Here is a 26203-nt window from a genome sequence, read left to right as displayed (position 1 = left end):
TTACACACTTGATTTTATAGAGCAACCAATAGTCTTTGCTAACGACCTTGATTTGTAGACTCAGGTGTGTAACTCCTTGGTTGGAACTGCACCCACGCCGGACCTTTCTGGACCGTGTTGCCTGTCCCTGGTGTACTGTAACGCGAGACGTTCAGCGAAGTTAGGAGGGTGCACGAGAAGTGAGCTATCCGAAAGCAAAACACAAGAGACCCTGTTTGGAAGGATGAAATGCAGAACGAGAGATAAACGGCGGCAGCTGCGGTTTGTGCAGTTCAGTGATGCGCTTACTGGCGTTGTGCATTTCAAGATGGTGATTTAGGGGTCCATCTTGGCATGTACAGCGTAGCCTTCGTCAAGGCCGAACAGGGACGATGCAGAGAGAGAGAGAAGGGGAGAGGGCAGAAGATACAGAGATAAAAAGAGGATATACATGTATGGTATACATCCCTGAGAACCTGCTGGAAGGTGTCGGGAGCCGTGGCCGCGTCCCGTGGCTCACTGAGGTCATAGAGACAGACTGCGGGCTTTGCAGGCCGAAGCCTGCGCCCGCTGCACCGCCCCAGGACATTTCTCCCTCTTCTGCAACTTGTGGTTTTCAAACATCCCCTCGTTTCGCGGGACGCCATGAGCCCCGTCAGGAAAGGTCAGCAGTCCTGGGTGCAGCGAGAGAGGCACAGGATGAAGAACGCCACAATCGGCCACAGAGAGGCAAAAAACACACATCGTTTTTGTTTCGGCGACAAGACGGACGTACCATGTCCCTCCACACGGCCACTTCTGAATTCTCCTTCAAACTTCATGCCGTCGTATCGACTGAAGACCCCTGCGCCCTGGAACTTTCCCTGTGCAAATTCTCCCTCGTACCTGAGGCAGGGTACAGAAAGAAGATTTAAAAAAAAAAAAATTTCCCCCCTGTCTCCCCAATTGTACTTGGCCAATTACCCCGCTCTTCCGAGCCGTCCCGGTCGCTGCTCCACCCCCTCTGCCGATCCGGGGAGGGCTGCAGACTACCACATGCTGCCAACCATACATGTGGAGTTGCCAGCCACTTCTTTTCACCTGACAGTGAGGAGTTTCACTAGGGGGAATGTAGCGCATGGGAGGATCACGCTATTCCCCCCAGTCCCCCCCCCCCCGAACAGGCGCCCCGACTGACCAGAGGAGGTGCTAGTGCAGCAACCAGGGCACATACCCATATCCTGTTTCCCACTCGCAGACACAGCCAATTGTGTCTGTAGGGACGCCCGACCAGAGGCAACGGAATAGACCGCTACGCTACCCGGTAGCACCCTAAAAAGAAGGTTAAATACAGATTTGTGTGTGTGTGTGTGTGTGTGTGTGTGTGCATGCATAAAGACAGGTCTCTCCCTCCTCCTCCTCTCTCTCACTCTCACACACACACACACACACACACCTCGATCCATCGGTGAAGAGCAGCACACCAGAGCCGTGGAAGAGTCCATTCTCAAACTGGCCTTTGTAGCAGGTTCCATCCTGGAACCTGAGCTGGCCGGCTCCATGCCTCCGACCTAAAAAGTCACACACACATGCCAACAGAGTGTCACGGCTGAGACTCCCAGCTGCAGCAGCGAGCGGTTCAAATCCATTCAAGGTAACTGGGCATTTCGGACAATCCAAAATATCCTCCTTCCATTTGCTCATGGACAGTTGTCAGTGTCCTTTCCCCTCCAGTGCACGTGCAGCAACACGCTCCCGTTAACCTTTCAGCCTGTTACGGATTAGTCTCTTATAAAAGCGTGTAGCCCATTCTGTGAAAAAGACTACCAATTGATGACATCATTTATCGCAGCAGATAGACGGGATGCCATCTCAACGACTCAGGGCTATATATTTATTTGATACCGTAAAGCCACCACATGTCACATGAGTAAGTACGTGCTGGGATTTAAAAGTCCTTTCGCCCCTGTGTCAGCTAAAGGTTTTACTTCTGAATTAGGAGTCCGTCCCATCTGCCTCCTGCGCTGTGGGAATTACTTACTCTAATCCAAGCAGATATTTTAACAGGGATTTCTCCTCCAGAATATAGACTGTGAAAACATGCAAGGAATGCACATATGCTCCTCTTTTTGCTGCCAATGATCTCATGCTAAAAGCTCACCTATATGAGAGGGCATCTGCCTGGACCCTTTTTTGGCAACTTGTAGATTTGTCTTACATCCTCATTTGTGACAAGTGTGTGTGAATACAACTAAGCAGTATGAGGGGCCGTACAAGCCATATGTGAATGTATGTGTGTGAGAGTAAAAATATATGTATGTGAAAGGAGAATGTATGCATATGAGAGTGAAAATATATCACCTATATGACATATATAGGTGATATATTCTCATACATTTTCAGTATATATAGGTGATATATTTTCATACATTTTCAGTCATAGATATACATATACATATATATGACTGAAAATGTATGAATGTGTGAGTTAAATATATAAATATGAGAATAAAAATACATGTATGTGAAAGGAGAATATATGTATATGAGAGTGAAAAATATATATATATGACAGTGAAATGTACGAAGATGTGAGTGAAAATATAGTGAATGTGTGAGTTAAAATATATAAATATGAAAATAAAAATATATGTATGTGAAAGGAGAATGTATGTGTGTGAGAGTGAAAATATATGTATGTGAAAGGAGGCTGTTGGAACCTCTTGTCTTTAAAGGCTTACTCTGAAATGATATTACCTCACTAGTTTTACGTCCTCTTTCTATCATTTGTTTATCATACAGGAGAATAAAAACAACATGAATGTTGGTTCAAAATATATTCTTGACCTGCATAGAAGCAAAAGCCGTCTGTGCCTGAATAATGACTACATAAGAACAAATAAATCTTCACGTTTCTCATTCTCTCTTCCCAGCCTTGGATCAGAAAATGCAGATACAAAATGAAAGTGTTGTCGCTCGACTTCTGATTGATTTGCTGTCTTGACAGCGGCCAAGGAAAAAAGCGCTCCTCAAAGACTTCCTAGAAAAGTCCTAAATCTAATCCTGAACGTTTGACAGCGGAGCTGGTAAATCTGGCTATGTCTGCAACAGGCGGCCAGTAAAGGCTAATTGGGATTTGGCTTTAATAGCCGTAGATTTCATGTTAATTAAGGCATTATAAACACCCCTGAAATCTTGTCACAGGTGAGCCCAAACTCTGATAAAGCAAAAAACAGAAAATGCTCACTTTTTTTTAGCATGCATAAAATGCATTAGCAGTAATCCGCTGACATTATCCGCCTATGGTGTTTGTGTGCAAACTGCTGTTGAGAATATTTTTCAGTATTGACTTAATAATGCCAAAGGTTGTGAGAGAAAAAAAAAATCCGGACCCACATGTGTCCCTTGCATTTGCAAACAGCTTTAGTGTGCACATGAGTTTTTCAGCATGGAATGACTTCAGTGCCGTACGGAGGGAGGGCCAAGCTAATGGGAAAAGTAAAACAATGTGTGGCCTCCTCCTGAGCCGAGGCTTTAATGAGCTTCAATGTCCCAATCCTCTGCTGCTCAGGCTGTTTCCACGTCTGCTAATGGACAATCCTATACCTTTCCTTCTCCTCAGGAGATGCTGAGATTCTCTTTCGAGTTCACTACATCAGAGAAGGGAATGATGAAGAACTTGATGAGCCCGTTGAAGGAATTGCCCCTGTTCATATAGTTCTACCACAGCAAAACACTGTCATGAAATCATGACACAGTTCACCTTAAACCCATTCTGCAGTTGATATAAGCATGCAATGTTTGCATACTTTACCACACATGTGCAAATCTCATTCTAGAAAAAAAAGAAGAAAAAAAAAGAAGAAAATTATCCAAAAAAAGTGGTTTTCTTTACGATCTACGTTGCCCATTACTTTACCCTAAATTACAGGTGGTGTTACCTGACAATGGAGACGCTTAAAGAAGAATTGAATATATCTTGGAAGCTCAGATAAAAGCCATTATAAAATCAATTGTGTAAATTGGTGATGCTGACAGACAGAACTTCACTGGAAAGAGAGATGGAGGTTCAACTTGCCTTCTTTCCACTCGCCATGGTACTCTTCTCCACTGGCATAGGTAAAAGATCCCCTAGTCAGAGTCATGTTGCTGCTGCTCATAATGATAATGTGCACACATACACACACACACACACACACACACACACACACACACACACACACACAGAGAGAAACATGAGAGTTAAAGAACCCAACATCAGTATCAATGACAAAGGAAATCTAACGGCAAACCCAGCATCCCAAAATGTACCTGTTTTGACTTTGCTCTCGTAGAACTCAGTTAGTGCTTTTACCTGCAACGATTTCTCTCAAATCTAAATCGTAAAGAGTGAAGCCATACACAGTAACTGCGATGAAATCAATACACATTTCCTATAGATGCTCAGACACTGAATAGGAGGCTCGGAGGAGACAAAATATATGTTCCGGCATTTCCAACCCAATGAGCTGATAAAAACGTACTGCTGCTGCTATGAAGCGGGTGCATACAAGCACAACTTGGCACCAATTAAAATCAAACAGACAACCGAAGAGATACGCCAGTGTCATAAATCTAGAGCTGGTAAATGCATATGATAATGTGAGTACGGAAAGGGTTTGATTTTCTTTTGAGAACCAGATATTCATCAAAACGCTGGTTAAAGCCCATTTTTCAAGACACTCAAGTATGATTTGCAACACTTGACATTACAAACGGTCAAAGCAGAGTAACCAGACTGTCCCATCAGTGTTGTTACTGAGACTGTACATAAAGTTGGAAAGGACTGTGGAACATGTATGATCCCATGTGTAGACGCAGTGCTAGTGTATTTTGCGTGTGTATTTTTCACGTATGTAGATCTTACCAATATGTGCTATTTAGTAGACACCGTCACCCAAAGCATCAAATATATCAAATTATATTTATATATATATATATATGGGTGTGGTTCTGGGATAAAGAAGCCTTCTAAAGCTTCAGGGTTTCATGTGCTTCATAACGACTGCTGCGATGACGCCAATTTAAATACTGCAATGACACCTCCAAGTCAGGTTTCTACACCACAGCAAACAGTATAAGGTATAGTTGGATAAGATCCAGTCCACCGGTAAACGTTAGCCCAACAGCCCAGTAATCAGATCTGCTGGATGTTCCCTTACAGCACAACAGCTTTAGGCAACAGGCTTGGCTATGTTTTGGTTGGAAAAGGAGACCGTTTAACCCACTGGTATTGCAAAGTGGCAGGTGTAACAATGGATATGACCCCTGGATTCGTTTTAAGCGCGGTTGTGTTTTGCTGTGTGTTGACACGGGGACGTTAGTCTCCCCATGCCACCGCCCTAGAATGAACTGCACTGGGTCATTCTGAGCACTACTCCCGTGTAATTATCCCAAATTGTTAATGTCTCCCGATCAGCTGACCAGCTTTTAAGCATTGCTAGGATGTTACCCGGACACCGTTTCTCACCGGTATGTAGTCGTGTGGCAGAACGGTTATCGCAATGCATTATTTATAAACGACAGCGGAAAGCAAACAAATATCGGACGGGGCTATTTACCTGCACGATACGTCTGCCGTCCCTGCAGCACGGAACCCACCTTGCGCGAGCTGGCAGCGTGCAGACAGCACCGGTTGAGAGACATGCGTCGGATTCCGCCGAAGGCTCCTTTCTCTCTCTCCCCGGCGTTACAGCAGCGTCAGGGCGCCGTGGCTGCCGCCTCGCTCCGCTGCAGGACCGTCGCCGCTTCTCATTTAAAACTTATTCTTGATTGGCCTGGTGTGTACAGCGCCGAGGGAGGCAGGCGTTTACCACACCATCTTCCAGCCACTTTCTGTGATCACGACCGACTTGGATTTGCAAAAAAAATAAAAAAATAAAATTATAATCAAATATGCAATCGCTGGCGAATTTGGTGTACGTTATTTGATTGAGAATGATTTATAGTGCATTTTATACCGCAATAATTCGCATAGTACGAATCAACCGTCGTCCAGTGTGTTCATTTGCCTATGGGGATATAGATAGCATGGGACAAATCAAATGATCTCTGGTGGGATTGCACATTATTTTATACACATGGGCAGATTATGCTCAGAGCCAAAAAGACGGCTGATATTTGTCATACTTAAATACAAGTCATTAACACATCATCGGTTCTGAAGATTAAAACGAGTTAATTTTGGCAGAAAATTAAGACGATTTTGTTAGCGGCAGTCGCGCGCGCGCGCGCACGCACACACACACACACACAAAAGCAGTAAAAAAAAAGAAAAGAAAAGAAAGTAGAATTCGTGAGAGTTTTTGTTAAAGATATTTCGCTATCTGGTTATTTTACGCTTTTATTTCAGTTCTCCGCGTGACTTTAAAAAAAAGAAAAAAAAAACCACGAGCGAGCCACGGCAGGCGTGCGCGTTCGCGATCGAGGAGACGCGCTTCCTTTTCCGAGCGCGAGCGCGGACCGAAGAGGGTCGATAGAAAATGGCGAGCCTGTGCAGAAGGCAGCAATGCACGATCGAGAGGCGCGGCTTTCGGCAGGAACTTGACTCGTGGCGACACAAACTCCTTCATTGTGTAGGTAAGAATGACGCCGGTTACACGCCGGACGGAAAGTGCGCTTTGGAATCCGCCGCTGTTTGACGCGTGTGAGTGTAATAACCATCTATAACCGGACTCGTCCGGCGCATCCCCCAGCCACTTTTTTTTTTTTTGTCCTCAACTGTTTCCTTCTCAACGGCAGCCGGTCGGACTCGAGAGCGTGCGAGAACGGCGGTGGTTTGTCGATGCGTGGTGGTTTTTCGCGATACCGGTCCTGGACCGGAGCGTTTCGTGCTTCGTTGACTGTAGTTTGTTTAAAGGGCGCCGAATTTGCGTTAAAGGGAGTGTCAAACAGGAATTACGCCTCGCCTCGGCCGAACTGCGGAGTCCGTTTGCTGAAGCGCGCGTCCCCGTGTGACGGTACTGTATTTTGGGTGGGGGGAGGGCGGTGCACGCGTGTGAATGTTTTCGGTTCGACGCGACTTCGCTCTGCTCCAATCGCCTCTCGTGGGCGCGCATTGCTGCAATGAGGAAGTGAGGGTGGGTGCCTTATTTTCCCACCCGCATTCCACATAGACCCGCCCTACTCTGCATCTGATTGGCTAGTACTCGTTGCCTAGTAGGTTAGGTTAAGGTTAGGGTGGGGTTAAGGTTAGGGTTAGCCAATCAGAGACGGGGGGCGAAATGCGGGTGGGAAAAATAACAGCCGAGACCCTCTTGTACGGATTTTTAGTATTTCTTGTGTATGCACAAGGTCTGTGGTGTCCCAAAATCCGTTTAACCCAAAACCCAGAACACACTTTCATACACTATGCACTATGATGTTATTCGCAATATTTAGTAGCTGCAAGCAAAATTGCTTAAATGGACTAGCTATGTGTGCTTGAAAGAGGAAACCTTCTTTCCTGCCAGCTCCGAAGTGGGGATTTTCTTTTCATTTTTGCCATGCAAAAATATGCTGTGCCATACAATGATCCTGTGCCGTGAGCTTGATTTGGGGTGGATGTGTACGCTAGTATTTCTAGCTGAGTACAACATCACATCCTTAGCTGTATCTGGAGGTGTAAAACCTGATACCACTTAGCTAAAATATTACAGGGGTAGGTTAAATGTGGAACTATCTATTATAGAATGAAGTAGTATCTTCCTCAAATCCATGTAACCCAGGTTAGACATGTCTCAGCCAGGTAGACTGTCATTGTTGAGCTGTCAGCTGATCATTGGAGAGAAAGTGAGAGAGAAAGCTTTGGAGTGTCATTGCCACCAGGCACTGGACAAGTTGAGTCAGTCAGTTCCTCTTGTATGACTGACAAATGTCCCTTGTTCCTCTGCTACCCTTGGGAAAACTGCAGAGTACATGGCAACGACTGCAATCAGCCTGTTTGCCATATAATGTCAGATTCTGTCCATGACAACAAGGCCACACTTTTGTCTGGCATTTTGGTGGTGAGTGCTTAACACTACCACCACCCGGCCAAAGCTAAAATGAACATTTTGTCTTTGTGTATTTAATGTGAGCAATAAAACCACAGGGAAGAGGAGCGCAATTGTCTTATAGAGAACAGGACAAACTATTGTCTGCATGGCTTCCTATAGGCCTATGTGTGTTCGTGGTCCACCAGCCCCCAGATGCAAAAACTGTGCTTTGTAGCTGAGAACATGTGTACTCTGTCACGATTTGGAAATATTTGGAATTCCAAACAGTTTGGAACAGGCTACGCTTACATTTAAAAAGCCTGGAATTTCACCAATTCACACACATGTGGTTGGCATGTGGGCAAGTTGGGTGTTTGAGGATACATGCAAAAAAATAAATATGACAATGGGCTGATTGTGTTGCTTTCACTTTTATTTTTGCAGGGTTATTTGTTTTCCCTGCATGTCTCTCTCAGTATCAGCTTGGCCTAAATTTCCAAAGTAGGTGGCTGAGGTTTGTTGACAATTTTGCGAACATGGTATTTTGTTGGCAGATGCAACAGACCAACAGCTTTAGTGGTTACATGTGGTATGTGCTGTTTTGACTGTGTATGTATATGAGTATTAATTCACATACGTATATGCCCATATTTTCTTGTTGACCAACACTTTTGAAAGTTTTAACGCGGGTTAAGAATTGAGTCATTTTTGTGCAGCATTACACCATGTGATTGTCAGTTTGCATCATCTTGTTGAGTATTCATGGAGCATATTCTTACCTCCTTAATAAGCAGTCACCTCTTAACTCATTGTAGAGTCTTATGCAGCTTTATTGCTCGTAATAAGCTCAACATGGGCACCCAAGTGATATTTAAATCACGGTTTTGCTTATGCCTGTCTAAGCTGTAATAAATTAATAAATCCTTAGCCTATTTCCAGTTTGTTCATTGATGGTACATTTATTTTGTAGATGGCAGTAAAGGCAATGTGCATCTCATGTGAAGGAGCATTATGCTTAGGCTCCTTTAAATGTGTGATATGGTCACGTTTTAAAGCTCATCGAATTTGTGCATCTTGGTGATCCCCTTTGCGCTCAACCTCTATACTTTAACTGTGTAAAATCTTGCTTGGACATTTCAATGACACTCTTTGTATGGCCTGAAAGTGTGATTAGCTTTACTCTGTAAAAATCATATGATTAAAAAGATTCACTGCTCATAAATGGTATGGGGATTTTTATCTGGTTTATATACATTGATGACTTCTGAGAACTATGGGCAACAGTACCAGATCCATCCAACTGGGTTTATTTGGGTTACATGCTGCTTTCAACAGAGAGAAGCGTCCATTCTCAATGCCTGCAGTCTCTCAACCATTTGTGTTGAACTGTAGTGTTGGTGGGGGATGGGTCAAGCATGGGCTGGATGCAGAGCTGCGGATCCTCAGAGCCAGGCCAGTAGAGATAAGGAAGATCTATCCAATGGGACGAGCACTGTAGTCGTGTGGTGAAACGTTTACATTCTATCAACATTTGAACAAAGACTATGTTGAGCCAATTTGTTTTTTCTTTTCTTTTGACACTTTGACCATGGATAACTAGTTTAAACCTATTCCTGTGTTTGGTTGGGTGTACAACTAGAGATAGAAAAACATATTAATTCTTCTGAAAATCCCTCATACTCATTCTTGTCTGGAGCTAGGAAATATTTACTTGCCACTGTCAAAAATGGTGAACCAAATGAGAAGGATGCCAAAGTAGAACGGATGCACTAATACTAATGTTGGTATTGGATGTAAGAATGATACAAGGCTAAAATGAATTTCGGATTTTACCCAGGACTAAAGTCTGACACCAAAAGCCATGAGTAATATATCATAGATAAAAGCAAAATGCCTTGATTTACTACATTTTTGGCACATGGAAGCCTGTTTTTCTTCAATGGTGGAAAAAAAAACTGATTATTTCATTTTGCCAACTGACCCCAACCTAATGGTCCAGGTCTGCACTGTTCAGCAAAAGTAATGGATCAGATTTGTACTCAGTACCAGCCAAAACTTAAAGATTCGTACTCGAAATCGGTATCGGCCGTGAAAAAGTGATATCAGTGCATCCCAACAAAATAGTGTAGGAAATTTAAAAGCTGGTTGGAAAATCACTTTTGATGGGGCAAATGCCAGTAGCAGGGATTCACTACAGCAGAACGTTTCCCCATTTGGGCTATATTTACAGAAACATCTGTGATATGAGGAAATCTCCACAAATAATTCATCAGAAATGCCAGTTCTAGAACAATTAGGCTATTCAATTTTTACAAACTTTGTAGAAGAATGTACAAGTTCAGGAATCAGGACCAGGAATCAGGAACAATTAACTGTCATCTCATTCATGTACCTGCGTACACGAAAGAGGAAATTTCGTTTCTCCCAGCCCACAGCAGTGCAACGCAAATGACAAAAACGCATCCAAAACCTCCCAAAAACGACACCATCAAAAACATACAAAACCAGCGCGAACAAAGCCAAAAAACAAAAACAACAACACAGTCCATTCAGTAAATTTGCAACACAATTCCAAAATTTCAATGTCCAGAGAACAAACGCCAGCCAGGAGGACTGTTGGAACTGCTGGTCTGCATGGGCTACTAGTTTGCTTAGCCTGCCCCACTTCCTGGTACTGTTAGACTACCCTCGGTGTTTCCTCTTCGGGCACAGCTCTGGTCAGGGCTGTGGTCTTTGGGCCCACAGGACGTAGCAGACCAAGCTCCCTCAGCCGATCCAGTGGCAGCTCTCCCAGCCAGACAACTTCGACACACCTCCCCCACACTCCACACCATGACACAAATGCAGACGCAGACAAAAACACTGCACAATCAACGCTAGGCGAGGCCACCGCCAGACTGCCCTCGGTGTTATCTTGGTGTTATCGGAACTGCCGGCCTGCATGGGCTACAGTTAGCTTAGCCTGCCCCGCTCTCCCAGTCGATCCAGCACCAGCTCTCCCAGCCATCAAATGAAGTCGATGATCACAGACATAAATCCTCTTAAAAGTTCACACGATGACACAAACTCAGATGTAGACATGGGCAAAGACACCGCATAGTTGGCACAGGGGGAAGCCGTCGCAAACACGAGTCCGCGCCACCATCTTCCCACACTGGAAGCTGTCCATAGCCATTGCCATCAGTTTATAAGAAAAAGAGCATGCATAATCCCCAGTTTGGTTTCACAATTGCAACTTAGGCCATAGCAGGCAGATTTAAACATCTCTTGTTATAAAAGTAGTTACTTAATTGATTTCTGACTGTAAAATGGTTCTTGGCAGTGGCAACGGGTCATTGAGTGTATCAAGCCTTTACATTGGTCTGCTGGGTAATTTGCCTATGATTTAAAAAGGCATTATTTTAGAGATGCTGCGATTCTCAGTCAGTGCCTCAGAGATTTTTTTTTTATAAAACCTGGGAGCCCTTTTTAACATATTTTCGTAACACTCAAACAATATAAGCACAATATTTGTTTTAACTCAGCCCCTGACATGAAAAACAATACCTGACTCCATGGAAATAGCTATATTGTTTATTTCTTTACTCCTACACATTGTGCCTTAGAATTTTTCCAGCTGATCAGGGGGGTGGGAGGGCGGGGGATGGGAAGGAAGGGCTGTTTCACTATACCACTGACACTGCCACAAGGTTTGGTTTGTTTTTGCTTGTTCTGTACATTGATGTGTAGCATTGTGGAATATATGTGCCCAACCCTGTTCATTTTTGGTAAAAATTCAATAAAAATGTTTTGAAAAGAAAGAAAAAGGAATTTACAACCAGTTGTAACTATTCAAAGAAAGAACGTCCAATCAGTTCATCTGGACGCGTTTATTTACAGATACGTTTCGTCACTCATCTAAGTGACCTCTTCAGTCTAAACTGACTTGCAGGTATCCCCACCCTTATAAACAATACAAGTCAAGTCAATCTTATTTATATAGCCCAATACCACAAATTACAAATTTGCCTCAAGGGGCTTTACAGCAACACAACATCCTGTCTTTAGACCCTCGCATTGGATTGCGTTCTGCCCTATCAAGGTTTGAACTAATGCTGGTTTGAACAGGGAGCCGAAGAGGCCATCTATGTGAAGAGGGAACGACCATCCCTGAACTGGTGGGTTTAAGGGTATATCTGTCGCCATCTTACAATGCTGGGACTGCATCTATTCCCCAATCCTCTGTGAATAGTATAAATGGCCACTGTAACTCTAGTTAATGGTCACGGCAATTTGCATATGACACCGATCGTTGTTTTCAATCGTTATGCCACTGTATGGTTTATAAAGGTGGGGATACCTGCAGTCAGTTTAGACTGAAGAGGTCACTTAGATGAGTGATGAAACATTTCTCTCAATAAATGTTGTGTTCAGATAAACCAATTCAAATTTCTTTCTTTGATTCTCTTACCTGGATTATTGAGCATGCATAAAGAAAGTTGTAACTATTGTATTACATTTTTATTTATTACTTAAATGGTGTCCTGTCTTGCACGCCAGAGTTCATCAAACACATTGCAGTCCACTTGTTGAGGGTGGAAACCTGTCTGGTGCTTAGGGTATGTTACCCAGTGGTTAAAAGTAAAGGCTAAAAAAAATGAACCAATTGTTCAGCTGTAATACTTAGCAGTTTACTATCCAAAAATCTAGGCATGGCATTGCTACTAGCGTTTAAGCAGTAAAGAGGGCTTAAAGCTAGCATGTTCTGTTTGCTAATAATTGTATAGTGCAGGTTAAGTTTAGGATTTAGAGAGGTTAAGCTGATCCTAGACCTGCATTGGAGGGCATTTAGAGCTCTCTGAAAGGAGATTTCTCCTCCTAAGTGCTGCTGGGAAGGACATGGGTGTCACTCCAAATCTCTCCCTATTTCCCAGTCCTGATTGGTTGGAGATGTAGGTCAGGGAAAGACTAAGACAGATTGTTGTTACCCACAATGAGTGCATACATCTCCTTGGTAAGACAGTCTCGAAAGTACAGAAACAGATGGGGCTTTTCCGAATACCTTTTTTTTTTGGGGGGGGGGGCTTCGACTATTCGGCAGCAAGTATTCGAAGGTATTTGAACCTTCGCTATGACCGGGGGGGGGGGGGGGCGACGACGACGACGACCAACTGTGTAATAATCATTCAATAAATTACAGTCTTATATAAAAACTAAATTGCTCATATAGTTGCTGTTATCATTAATTAATTATGTCTGTATCACATGCTATCATCAGGCTGTTATTGTAATTAAGTATGCTATTGAGAGACAAAGACAAAATCGGACCATCACAACCCATCGCCCTGTACTGTTTTTTGCCATAATGCAATCCATCCGTCCATCCATCCATCCATCCTGCCAGCCGGCTCCATTGTGTAGTTTGTTGTTTTTCCCGCGCCTTATTGCCAACTGCCATTTACCGTCTCCCGGAGGGGATACTGATTTTGCCGTCGATTACCATGGCTACGATCGAAGGCGTGGAAGTATTCGGGTCAGCCCTAGAAACAGACTGTATGATGTTGAAGGTCCATTTGCCTTGGTCTACCATATTTTTGTAGCCATTATCTATGTTTAGTCAAAATTGCCAATGGTTGAAAATGACGTCTCTCTCACTGCCTAGTTTCTAACCATGATGCCACCTGAACTGGCACAGGTTTTTCTGAGGCCCAAAGTCCGAAAAGGTAGAGTATAACTGAATATCCTAGCTCTCAAATTGTTTGTTGAGCTGTAGTCAAGATCACCTCCTAAGTTTAAGTAAGGCTGCACAATTGTGGCTAAAATGAAAATCACGATTATTTTGCCTAATATTGCAGTCGTGATTATTTGTCACGATTATTCATCCATTGTGGAGAACAGAATTGTTTTACTGAGCATTTTAAATCAACAGAAAACTGCCTTCACGTTCATAATGTATTTTTCATAATCCTATAAATAAATAAACATTCAAATGTACAAATCTTCAAATCAAGATCATCCTTGCTGCACACCACAGCAAACTAAACCCAGTGTGAATAATCACCCCTGGCCACGACCAGTTAATTGTTGAGGCCAATATTGGAAATTGCGGGTTAATATAAATTAATTGTGCAGCCCTTTATTTAAGGGCAAAACAAGACTGGGCCTGGTCAAGTGCAGACTCGAGACTGAGACATGAGTAATTTATGATTGATGCAGCAACCATCTTATTAATAAAGATGGCATGAATCTTGTTCCAGCAATACAGCTTGAAGACCTCTGGCTTTTGTCCTCAGCAATTTCAATTTAAGTTCTAAGAACTGGGTAAGAGAGATACCAACTATCTTGTCGGTAAGGCTTACTAACACACTGTCCACACAAAGCCATGTTTTTTTTTATAGCCCTCAATCAAGCCATGTCAATCTTAACAGCAGTTGTAGATTGCTTGCCTAGTTTAACCTACTGTCTTTGTCTTTAACCTCCTGTCAGCATCCTCCGTAAGTTTTCCAACAGTGTGAGAGCTTACCTACTGCAATTACCTAGGTCAGCGATCTCATGGTTATTAGGTGGATCTGGGCTATCTCCTTTATCCCGTTATCACTTTGTTCCACCAATCTTTTATGCTTTTATATTTTGTCTTGAGGCGACCTGAACAACATGCATCAAGCCAGATATGTGTAGCAGCTCATCCCTTTCTAACATAATTAATTGGCAAGTGTGCCATCAAGCAGTTAAAATGCATAACACACCTAGGCTCAGCACTACCCTGCTAACATCCATAAGACCATATCACAGCACTCCCAAAAAACAGGACATTTAACATCATCGTCATCATCATCAACATGTCTTCGATGTCTTGGATTTTGCAAATGTGTTTCTATTGCATATTAACTGCGCCAGTTGTCAACTGTTGTATGCATTTGTTAGTTTTGTGGGGTTTGCATGGTATCTCATTAACATTTTGTTAGAAATGGCATGACTGCAACACATTTATCAAAAATGTTATTTGAAGTTCACGTAGGCCACTAGTGTACATACTGTGGCTTGTGCCCAGATTTAAGCAGTTGGTAACAAAACCTAGTTTGGGAGATGTGTGTTGACTAGCTGTGCTTGTTAGTCTTCATACTGTGTGGCCCTTTAGCAGAAAGGGTTAGTATTGCCTAAATGTTATGTTTTGCAGCATGACGCATTTTTAAATGCCCTCAACTGAATTCCTGAAGAGTAGTTTGATGTCATGGTGCTACACTGTCAAATGCAAGTGGATGACCTACTTTTCTCCACTGCCTCTGAAATATTTCAGAAATGGGATTGGATAGCTGCAGCTGAAGTCCTGTGCACTAACCCAGAAACAGACTAATGCTTCAGCTATAGGCAAGGCTATATTTCACCACCTAATGTTTAGCTCTAGAAAAGGGGGTGGGAGTTGCAGGGAGCCAGAGAGGGCATTTTAACAGATGACAGCTGATGATTGGATTCAGTGTGGGTTTTGGTGGAGAGTGGATGGCAGAGGCTGATTTCCTTTCCTGCTAACATTTTCTCTTGTGAAGACATATGTAAGTAGGCTTTTAGTATGATCTATAATGAAATGGAGTTTTTCCATCAACTTGTGCTTAATTCACTGTTGTGGTAACCCTGTTGTCATTTCTAGTTGTAGGCTTAAGTGATGCCCTTGACAGGTTCAGTACAAATGTCAAATTGAGAAGACTGAAGATTAGGTTTGAAGGTTTTACCTTTTTTTTTTCTCTTGATGTTGAACGTTTTACTAATAGCTAGACTTTTGAGCATCGATTATCTAGAATTTAAGATGACCACTTATTTATCAAATTGTTTGTTGGGCCACTTTTTTAACCCTATGAATGTGTGTCACAGTTTTAGAGCAGTTGAGGCTCTTTTACTCAATGATTTATGATCTGGTTCAATAGACAGATGTTTCCCCTGACCTCTTTAGTGCTTGGTTTAACACATGTAATACTTTTGGTTCTGGTATATTGACCCTATGGCAGTAAGCAGACATTGCATATTGTGTTATGCACTGTTCAGTGAAGGCCTGTGCAGCCAGACACACTATAAACAGCTGGGACTGAATGCTACAACCATCTCAATCAGTTAGGGTCCTGTTTCCTTTTTGTTGCCTATACATGGAATATGGATTTTAACTATTACAGCCAGGGTTTGGGCTGTTAAGTAGACTATGCATTGCCCGGTTTAACACAATTTGTCGACTGGCTTATGGATAGACTTTGGATTTTTATCACATTTTATCTTAATTAAGATATTGTTAGGAATTAATAATACCTAATTCTGCAACGCATTGTGTCTCGCATCACCAGCCATCTCAATTCTGGCAGCTTTTTTTAAAATTTTTATTTATTTTTTTTTTTTTTTAGTGTTACTAAATGCAAGAATTCCCAACTCTGTAGTTGCCACAGTTGCTTGGCAACTGGAAGATGGAGTGCATGTTTTTACCGTTGAAGTAAAACCTGGGGTGAAAGCTGATGATGTGGGTTTTTAACATTAAAGGGGTTTTGTTGAAGGGGGTTGTCAAGATGAAATGAAAAGGCAACAATGAGCTTGGTTGTATGGATAGGGCATGATCATGCAGAACGTCAGTGATGTGCAGTAGGTTGTGTCCTAATTGATCTTTTTTTTAAGTAGAGCAAATTAATTTGGGCTCTTGGGCAGAAATTTGGTTACATCACATTTTGCTAATCCTGCTGCTGTTTGTTCCAGGGCTATGGCTGAATGTAAATTAATACCCCAGATCATTTGGTCAACATGCATACGTTCATATACCCCAAAAAAATACAAAAAAAAAATGCATATTTTAACTTTTACTCAGGTTTTGAGAGCATTCTGGAGGGTCTTTTTGGTCCAGCACTGATAGAAGACCTGAAATTATTTAAAGGTAAGTAAGGTAACTTGTTATGTTTTGTTTGTTTGTTTGTTTGTTTTGAGAGTTATTTTTATGGGACAATTTTGCAGCTAAATTAAGAAGCTCGTATTTTAAGCGTCATAATGGTAGGTAGTAGAAAAGTTATCTGATGACAAATGAAGGGATTTTGTGCAAGAGTCTATCTGTTGTGTGCCCATTATGACAATGCTGCACCATTGTACCATCTGGTGCCCCTCTACATTCACTTCTCTCCACAAGGCAGTCCTTTTGGCTGCTGAAAAGAAGACGCTTTGTATTCATATGAAGTTGGTGTTTTGGATGGCGTAGGTCCAGTGTAAAAGTCCACAGTTTCCCTCAGACATTTTGACAATGCTCGATGTCAGTGACACAATAGTGAGCATTATTTAGGCTTTTATGTCCTTTACGGTGAGGGATGAGCGCTGTAAACGACTACGTCGAGCTTCAATAGTGGCTAGTTATGAAGGCTGGTGGAAATGAAGGCAAGCTGAATCAATTCATTCCTAATTCAGTTAAACTCACTTAACTCAATTCACGTAAGCATGCAATTTTGTCACTGCCCACGCGTTCATGTTTGAGTTCATTTCACTTGCGTAGATGTTGAAAACAAGCAATATTCCAGCGATAACCTCAATGGGGACACCTACTAGCTGTCTTTGCGTGAGGACCATTGAATTAGCCTGAATATAAATGCATCAAAAAGGTCAAAGCAAATTTAGAACAAAGCATATTTTAGACCGTACTATTTTTCATAATCCTTACAAGCCTCCAGTCAACATGTTATGTTAATAGTACAAGAGAGATCGAGCACAAGGTTAAACTAATGCTGTATATGTAGTATGTAATGCACAAGCTAAACTATTTCCCTTAATGTGGCTAATTTGCATCAAATTTGGGTTTAGGATAAGGATTTTTTAAAAATTTTGTGATGATTTAATTAATTCTGGATAATTCTACTGATCCAGCATAACACTGACTTTGTGTATTACTCTGTTCTAGTATAATACTGTCTTTATGCATACTCAATAATCCAGGTAAGAAAATCAAAGAAAGTTGAATCAGTTCATCTGGACACGTTTATTAAATGTTTTATTATTACGTTTCATCACTCATCTAAGTGACCTCTTCAGTGTCAACTGACTGCAGGTATCCCCACCCTTATAAACAATACAGCTGCATAACGACCACATAACTAGCGTTTCACTGGCGATGTGTACTGTTCACAGAGGATTGGGGAATAGTTGTGATCACAGCATTGTAAGATGGTGACAGATGTACTCTTACCCCCCAGTTCAGGGATGGCCGTTCCCTTTTCACATAGACGGCTTCTTTGACTCCCTGTTCAACGTGTATCAAAACGTGTATTTTCCAAACTTCACATCACAGGTGCTTTCAAACCCCAAAATACACGGTGCCAGAAATGGCTCCACCCCAAGGATCAGGTCCCTCGGTACAAACAGAGCAATATAGTGTATGCTGTTAAGTGTCAGGAGGATTGCCATGACTTGTACATTGGGGAAACCAAACAGAGGATGGCACAACACAAGAGCTAACACGTCAGGCCAGGACTCCGCAGTCTACACCCATCTACAGACCAGTGGCCACTCTTTCAAGGATGAAGATATGCACATCCTTGATAGGGAGGAATGCTGGTTTGAACGGGTAGTCAGAGGCCATCTATGTGAAGAGGGAACGACCATCCCTGAACCTGGGGGGGGGGGGGGGCTAAGAGTACATCTGTCGCCATCTTACAATGCTGTGATTGCATGATTACAACTACTCCCCAACCCTCTGTGAATAGTACACATGGCCATTCCAACTCTAGTTAATGGTCACACGCTATTTGCATATGAAACCAATCGTTGGTTTCGGTCGTTATGCCACTGTATTGTTTATAAGGCTGGGGATACCTGCAGTCAGTTGAGACTGAAGGGATCAGTTAGATAAGTGATGAAACGTTTCTCGCAATAAACATTGTGTCCAGATGAACTGATTCAACTTGCTTTCTTTGACTAGTACAATAGTGTTATCTTTTATACTTTGAATGGCTGGTCGCCACTGGAAGATCTCAAGCTAGGTCATGATGTCTCGCTAAAACACACCTTTGCCCAGAAGAAATTGGGCTATTGGAATATAGAGAAGGTAACTACATTTCCATAACAACTATCCGTTGCATCTACTGGAGCAGAGATCATTGAAAGTGACAACCTTTTTGGTGCCCTTCAAGGATAACTGTTAGTTATCCATTACATAACCCTGCCGCTGTGAATTTTAAGCACTTCACTGTTCTTCACATCACGTCTCCTTCAGTTTTGTTTGGGCTACCGTTTATCATACATTTTCAGATCTGGTTAAAAAAGTGAATTCACTTTTTACACATCACTTGATGTTAAGCTTATTGGACATTGACATATAACGGGAGTTAGTGTTGGTCATCAACCAAAACAATACATTTCAGTGTGGTATAGTTAAGTATTAAAGCAATATTATCTCTTAATTATTCCAGTATTATCAATTGAATAACAACTTTGTGATTTAATTTGCCCGTCATCTGAGCCAAATCTTTTCTTGTTTTGGATTAATAGACTGTGAGCCTGAAGCGGTGTCTGATTGGTCGTTTGATGAAAATTGTCTCTTCTGCTGCTTACGAAGAGACAAAGTGAAGGTAAGCTTTTTCTTTTCTTTCTTTACATAGCTCTTGTACCTTGGTATTTCAGTGAACTGCTAGAATCCACTTGTTTTCAAGTTTTAAATGTAACAGTAAAGAAAGAGAATGCAGGACAGCCACCAAGGTTGCAAAGCCAGATTTGTCCCTTGAATGTTTAGAGTACAGAACGCATGCCTAACCCAGCAACATGCCCTAGCAGAACCACTTTGAGAAACTGAAATATTGATTTCTATGCGTAAGGGATTGAAATAGGCCAAAATAAACAAATTAAATCTAACAATGAAACTCGTGTAAAGCATTCTGGGACTTTAAAGAAAGAGAATTGGAGCACATAATGCGTACTATTCTGCATCTGGCTGCTTCTGTTTATAAATTTTTTAAAACCAGACTCAACCCCCCACAGGGCAAAATGAACTTTTCTGTTGTCTTCTTGTTGGCCAATTTACTGGCAAAACACAAGCCACGTGTGACTATTCTAGAGTTTAAAACTGCCAAGCCGAGCATTTTTTCCCCATCAAGGCAACTTTATTTCTCTCCATACAATTTACTTGGTTCATTTGTACACTATTTTAGTGTGAAGACTTCTTTACATTCTATCATTTGACAGGAACACTTAGTTGGCTTAAGCAACCAGGGACTTGAAGATACACCCAAACCCCTTCTGGTTAAAGATCAGACCAAAATCAACAGACTAGAGAAGCAAGCGGAGGAATTTCTCCATGCAGTTCTCTGCAGAAAAGGTGAGCTGCTATACCGGGAATGGCTCTGGAAATAACGGTGGACATTGAGGTTCTATGCATTTGTTACCACCATAGTGAGAGATTTTTTTTTATGTCATTAATTACAGTATAACATTATTATTTAATCGTTGGAAGTTTTTTCAGCTTGAGTTGAAAGTTTTATAATAGTGAATGCAAAGTAAAACGAGAAAGCAAAGATTGTTTTACTATCCGTATCCGAAGAACAAAATCCTGTATAGTGTTTTGGCTCCTTTCTATTATTTTAGATTGGAAATGGCACATTGATAAAGACTGTATTGAAAACTATCAACTTTAATATGAAGGTTCACATTAAAAAAGACTACAAAAGCCAAAGTCCAAAATATTTTAGTAAAAATGTTGAGTTAAATGGTTGAAATAAAGGGTTGCGAGTGTTAAAAAAAAAATCTTAAAGGAAAATGTATCTAATGGTTTTGTGTATTTGCAACCGGTACTGATACAGTGGATTGACGCAACAAAGTCCTTACTGTGTACTATACTGACGGAGAAATCTGCATTTTCCTGCTCACAGTCTTTTTCCCACAGCACCCGGTACCAGTACCAGCATTGTGCGTAAACCTCTGTATCGTCATCCATAAAATCCTCTGCGCTAGTGTTATGGGACGTCACTTCCACCATCAGAAACGTAGCTTAGTCAAGAGAATGAGGAGGTTGTTTTTTGATCAGCGTGGTTAGAGTATTAGAACTCTGCTATGCTGTATTTATTTTTTTCTGGCTACTAACTGACGTCATGATACGTCACTTGGCCACCAGGAAAAAAAACCTCCCCAGAAATGTAGAAACGATCAGGAACAACAGCAGGTTTTTTTTTCATGTGCTATCCCTGTCATAAATAGAGATAAGGTTGAAAATCGATGAATTTTACCTTTAAGTGACCAACCCTATCTAGGAGTCATGTTCTTGCTATATAGTACATCAAACGAAGACTGGAATTAACACTCAATTCATTAGTCATATCTTCTTGTTGACATTTCAGTTGAAATATATGAGAAAATTTGCTGAGATTTTTAAATAAATAAGAAAAACTACTGTAGGTTCTCACGCAAAACCTGAAGCTTTGTGATAGAGCAAGCATGATGATTTGAAGCTAGATTACAATTTGGACCATGATTACTTGTTATTATTCAGCAGAACCATGGAACTGCAACATGATTAAGAGTAATCCAGTACAGTCACAGCTGCATCTCAATCAGTCAACATACAATATGGCGTTCATTCCTTGGTGTTCTTCACAAAATGGCTGAAAATATACTCAAAGCCAATAGGCCAAAAGTCTATCCCCCCCCCCCATCCTTATATCATTTCGTAAGCTAGTGAGAGCACTGGCTTTGAAGCTAACTGAAAAAGAATGTGAGTAAAACAGTTTTTCTTTTTTATGCCTTTCATTTCTCAGATGTCCCAAGCTTCTTAGATCCACACATTCCGGTAGTGGCTCGAGAGATCATGCAGAGAATGATCCGCCAGTTCGCCGCCGAATATACCTCAAAAACCAGCTCCCCTCAGGATAGTCTCTCAGATCCCCAGCCTTCCTCTGACCAAAGCCTGCCTCGCCCGCCCTCGTGCTCAGTTGCTTCTCCTTCTACTAGTCCTGGCACCGCTCTGACTACCCCCGCACATAACCAGAACCCTGTGCTCAGCAAGCTCCTCATGGCTGACCAGGATGCTCCTCTGGACCTCACCATCAAGAAGCCTGTTGCTGAGCCCGATGAACAAGGTGTCTTTAGCAACCTAACAACCTTAAGATAACTGCTCGATTGCTGACTGAGCCAGTGTATTGGCTGATAGTGTTGTCTTGACACTTGCCTTGATCGAAATTGCCTACATCTTTTTTACAGAAGGAGTTCTTGACTTGTCTCTCAAAAAGAACCGTAACCTGCCAGTTCACAGTCCCTATGTTTCTCCAACCACATCCACACTCAAAGGGTAAGACGATTTGTTTTTTCTGTGGTCTTCGATCCATAAGCACTGACATAATATGAATGCTGTTGCTTTTAATTTATTATAGAATAAAATGACTGTTTTCAAAATTAAGCCCTTGGTTCCACTGGTCTGTACTTTTAGAATGTAGTTCAATTTAACAGTTTGTAGAATAATTGAAGCCAGAGGAAATGGCTTCTTGAGAAATGGAGTTTTGCACTCGTTCAGTCGTAAAGGATTTGAGAGTTATACTCTTAACACAGAGTTTGTCCATTATTGCAATCTTTGTGATGTTCTTTTCAAGGGGAGAGAAGGTTCTTACGCCTGATCATATTCAGTATGTGGATTACCAGGCTGTTAACACAAGTTCCCACATCATGCATTATTTCATCATCTAATGTCCTCATGATGTTTACATTTGCCATAGAGCATATTCAATTAGGCTATAGCTTCTGAAAAATAATAATTTTTAGAAGTGAAAATTAGCCAAACCACTGTTTTGCATTTCCAGTATATTTCGATTTTTCTATACCCAATATCTCCCATTTGATTATGCTTTTTATTTAAATCAAATGATCCGTGACTCAAAAAAAATAGTGTCTATTTGCAGATTCAGATTTTGTTCTATTTCCCTTGATGGCAAAGCCTCCTAATATCATCCTACTCTGGTGTAGATGTTAATAGATTTAAAATTGAATATGCCTTTACTTTTAATTAAGATTAATCAAGCGCTGGGTGCTTTGCTCCATCTTCCTCTGTTGCTGTGGGAGCGGAGTGTGATCTATCCCTGTATGCGGAATAAAGCTGCCTGTGATATTGATCTCACACTAATAGATATGGGTCAGATGGGATTTTTTTTTTATCTCTAGCATTCATGTGGCCCTTTACTCATTTTGATCAATGGTGAGCTTCTAGATGGAAACCATTTCCCTTCACAGGGAAAGGGTTTTGTTCTTGTTATTTTTAGAAGTAAAAAAAAAGGAAAAGATTTCAGCTCAGCTCAACACCTGTTTGATACATATCATGAGGCCATAAAAGTTATATTTTCCTCTAGTTAAGTGTCCTTCATTGTTTGTGTTAATTATTCTTTCGCCTGATCAGCAGGCACAGTTTTCAGCCTAAGATCAGCCATGTTACTAAAACAGACTTGACTTGTGTGTAGCACTACTCACTTTTATGCAGGAATACCCTGTTGATTCTCTGATTTTCAGAGGTTACTAACATAATGGGGCATGTCCCTTTAATCAGTCTCTACGACAAGATTTGAGTACAGTAAACCATACCCCATCTCTGCTGGCTTACTCTTTTATTGCTGTGCTTGTTCAGCGGTAACGTCACACACAAAGGGCTGAGGGCTATTCTTGGATTAGACATCTGGTAACACATAGTCACTCTGTGACAGCCCCTACTCTGTTGCCACATGCCAGGTTTCTTTACTGCAATGACAAAACATGCCCTCCTCTTTCCTTTGACTATGCTTTCTGAGCCGTTGAAATACATACATCTCCATGTGTTCCAGGGTGTATCTGCTTATTTTTCTTTAATTTTATTATTTTGGTTGGGTCTTTTTTTCTGCCATTGATTTTCCTTTTTTTTTTTTCTTCTTATGTTGTCACAAAATTTGTAAACAGAATCCTCAAAGCAAACAAATAAACAAATTTCCAAACTTGAGCCTTTCTGTTCTTAAAACCACACATAGTGATGTTACCCAAGCAAGGTCATCTAATAAAGGAGTGGCCAACATCCTCCCCTCCCCAACCCATCCTCCTTTTAGAAAAGAAAAAAGGCACTGTGCAGGCTCTGCTTACACCCAATTTCCTTCCATCCAATCAGGAGATCCTTGAGAGCAGACGGGCATGTCGAGGTGTTAATGAGGAGCCTACAGGATGGGAGGAGGAGGGAGAATATCGGCCACTCCACCCATTATAAGCCTTTCCAGCCTCTTGCATACTCGCTGCACATCAAAGAGGAGGTTGGTCTGGCCCAGGAGAGCGACCCAGAGTCACCTCCCAGCCAGCACCAGAGTTCCAGACACACCGACCTCGTCAGAAACGGATCTCCAAACTGTAATTCCAAGACTCATTTTGGGGCCCTGCTGAAACTGAGGGCTAACAGCGAGGCTACCGAGCACCTTAAAGACCTGCCCAGGTTGTTGGAAGCTGCGGGAATTTTCTCAAAGTCTCTGTCGCCTGGTAAAGTACCCCCCCAGGAGGCCCAGGGAGAAAGGGATCTCTCCCTTTTCCAATCTTCACCTTTTGACCTCAAGATCCCGCAGGTTCGTGGTTTGTCTCTAGGAACAGACCACTCCTGGGGTTCCCTGACCTCAGCTTCTAGTTCACCCACTGACAACAGCCTAGGAAAGAAGCTTCGCTCAATTCTACCCAAGCACAGCCGCAAAGGGAGCAGTGGGGCGCTTGTTTGCACTGGTGCTGACAAGGACTACTGGGCTTATGATATAGACCGCCCATTCTTGGGGGGGAACTATCCCCCCTTGGATGGCGAGTTGGACCTAGGCTCCAAACAGCCCAGAAAGAAAAGGGGGCGTTACCGGCAGTACAACACTGAGCTGCTTGAAGAGGCTATTGTGGTGGTGATGGGTGGAAAGATGAGCGTGTCCAAAGCCCAGTCAGTTTATGGGATTCCACACAGCACCCTGGAATACAAGGTTAAAGAGCGACTGGGCACCTTGAAACATCCTCCGAAAAAAAAACTAAGGCTGATTAGCCAGCCTGTGGAGGAGCATCTTTCAGAGTCACTTGAAAGCAAAGAAGGCATCCAGAACTACCAGTGCACTGCATCTGAGGAAAACAAGTTTGTTTCCACAGAGAACGGGAGTGAGTCATTAAATTCAGGCCTCTCACCAGATGAGTGAAGTACCAATTAAACAAGATGCAGTACTTCTGATGGCATGTTTCTGTTTCTGACTGTGTAAGGTTAATGTTGCATTTGCCAAACAGTGGCAGTAGCAAAGGTGTCTTTCTGTTATAAGTTGTTGTGTGTGATTTTTTTTATTTTTATTTTTTTTTAAAGAAAGCACTTATTTATTATTTCATTTGACTTGTCTATCACAGGTCATTAATCCAAATATGTTTTTATCCAGTGTAAGCGGCTGCCTGTCTTGAATGCCACAAGTGTCTCTCGGCACTACTAATTGACCCCAGAATTCAAGCAGTTTGAATGCACTACAGTTATTCCAATGCCACATTTTAGTAGATAGATTGATAATGATTATTCTTGGCTCAGTAACAAAAGTCAGAGCCGCACAGAGTCATCATTTGGTAAGTGGCGCCCCTTGTTGCGCAATCTGGGTATTTTTTTAAATTTTTTTAATCTTTATTTTTAGAGCATTTGGTCACTTTTTCAAAGAAAATTTGTATGCGTCATTCTGTTTGGTAGTAAATATTGTGTAAATGTGCAATTTTATTCTAAATTTTTAAATGTATCCGCTTTGTCATCATTCCCTTTTGTGGTCTTGTTCAGAAGCACTGGATGATAGAAGCCTTTTCTGGCACTGTTTTGCAAATGCACTCCTGAAATTGAGGTGGATCACACAACACCAAGGCTATAGATGAGAGAACATGTTCCACCCACGAGAAACTTTAAAATATTTTATTTATCTTTATTAATATTTTTTAATCTGTCCTCTTGTCCAGAATACCATCTTCCTCTTTTGTTATACATCCAAATCTGAGTGCTTCTCTTTAAAATCTTGGTTTTTTTTTTGTTTTTTTTCCCCCACCCTGAAATGTGATGTAATTTTGCTGTGTGCTTTGAATCGTTCTAGTTTTCTCTCGTAGCCTTCACCACAGCTCAGGATACCTTTCGTGTTGGGGTGCAAAATTTGTCGGTGAAAGAATACATGTCTGTAAGGAAGGAATAGAATAAAATAGATTTCTATAAGCACATAAACATACCTCACCCAGCTATTTATACATATATCAGTGCCTCATGATTCATATTCGGCCATCTTGAAACAGGGAAACTTTGCTCACTTACAACT

General features: G+C 41.8%; 2 protein-coding genes across 2 annotated transcripts; one reads left to right on the top strand and one right to left on the bottom strand.

The window, feature by feature from the left end:
* Positions 1 to 504: 504 nt before the first annotated feature.
* morn4 (MORN repeat containing 4) lies at positions 505 to 5677 on the bottom strand. The gene is made up of 5 exons (XM_056292371.1): positions 5559 to 5677; positions 4037 to 4110; positions 1415 to 1529; positions 755 to 864; positions 505 to 653 (listed from the first exon to the last, which is right to left on the bottom strand). The coding sequence occupies exons 2-5, from the start codon at positions 4101 to 4103 to the stop codon at positions 505 to 507; spliced, it is 441 nt and encodes a 146-aa protein (XP_056148346.1). The 5' UTR covers positions 4104 to 4110; positions 5559 to 5677.
* An 802-nt stretch (positions 5678 to 6479) lies between these two features.
* On the top strand, positions 6480 to 25075 carry LOC130122542 (ligand-dependent corepressor-like). Its single transcript, XM_056291473.1, has 7 exons — positions 6480 to 6576; positions 16768 to 16833; positions 19425 to 19504; positions 20115 to 20247; positions 21680 to 22000; positions 22122 to 22209; positions 24037 to 25075. Exons 1-7 carry the CDS (start codon positions 6480 to 6482, stop codon positions 25073 to 25075), a joined length of 1824 nt encoding a protein of 607 aa, XP_056147448.1.
* The last annotated feature ends 1128 nt before the right edge of the window (positions 25076 to 26203 follow it).

Source organism: Lampris incognitus, chromosome 13 (assembly GCF_029633865.1).
Source record: "Lampris incognitus isolate fLamInc1 chromosome 13, fLamInc1.hap2, whole genome shotgun sequence".
NCBI lineage: Eukaryota > Metazoa > Chordata > Actinopteri > Lampriformes > Lampridae > Lampris > Lampris incognitus.
Note: the sequence above shows the minus strand (reverse complement) of the source record. Positions and strands in the feature narration are given on the sequence as shown.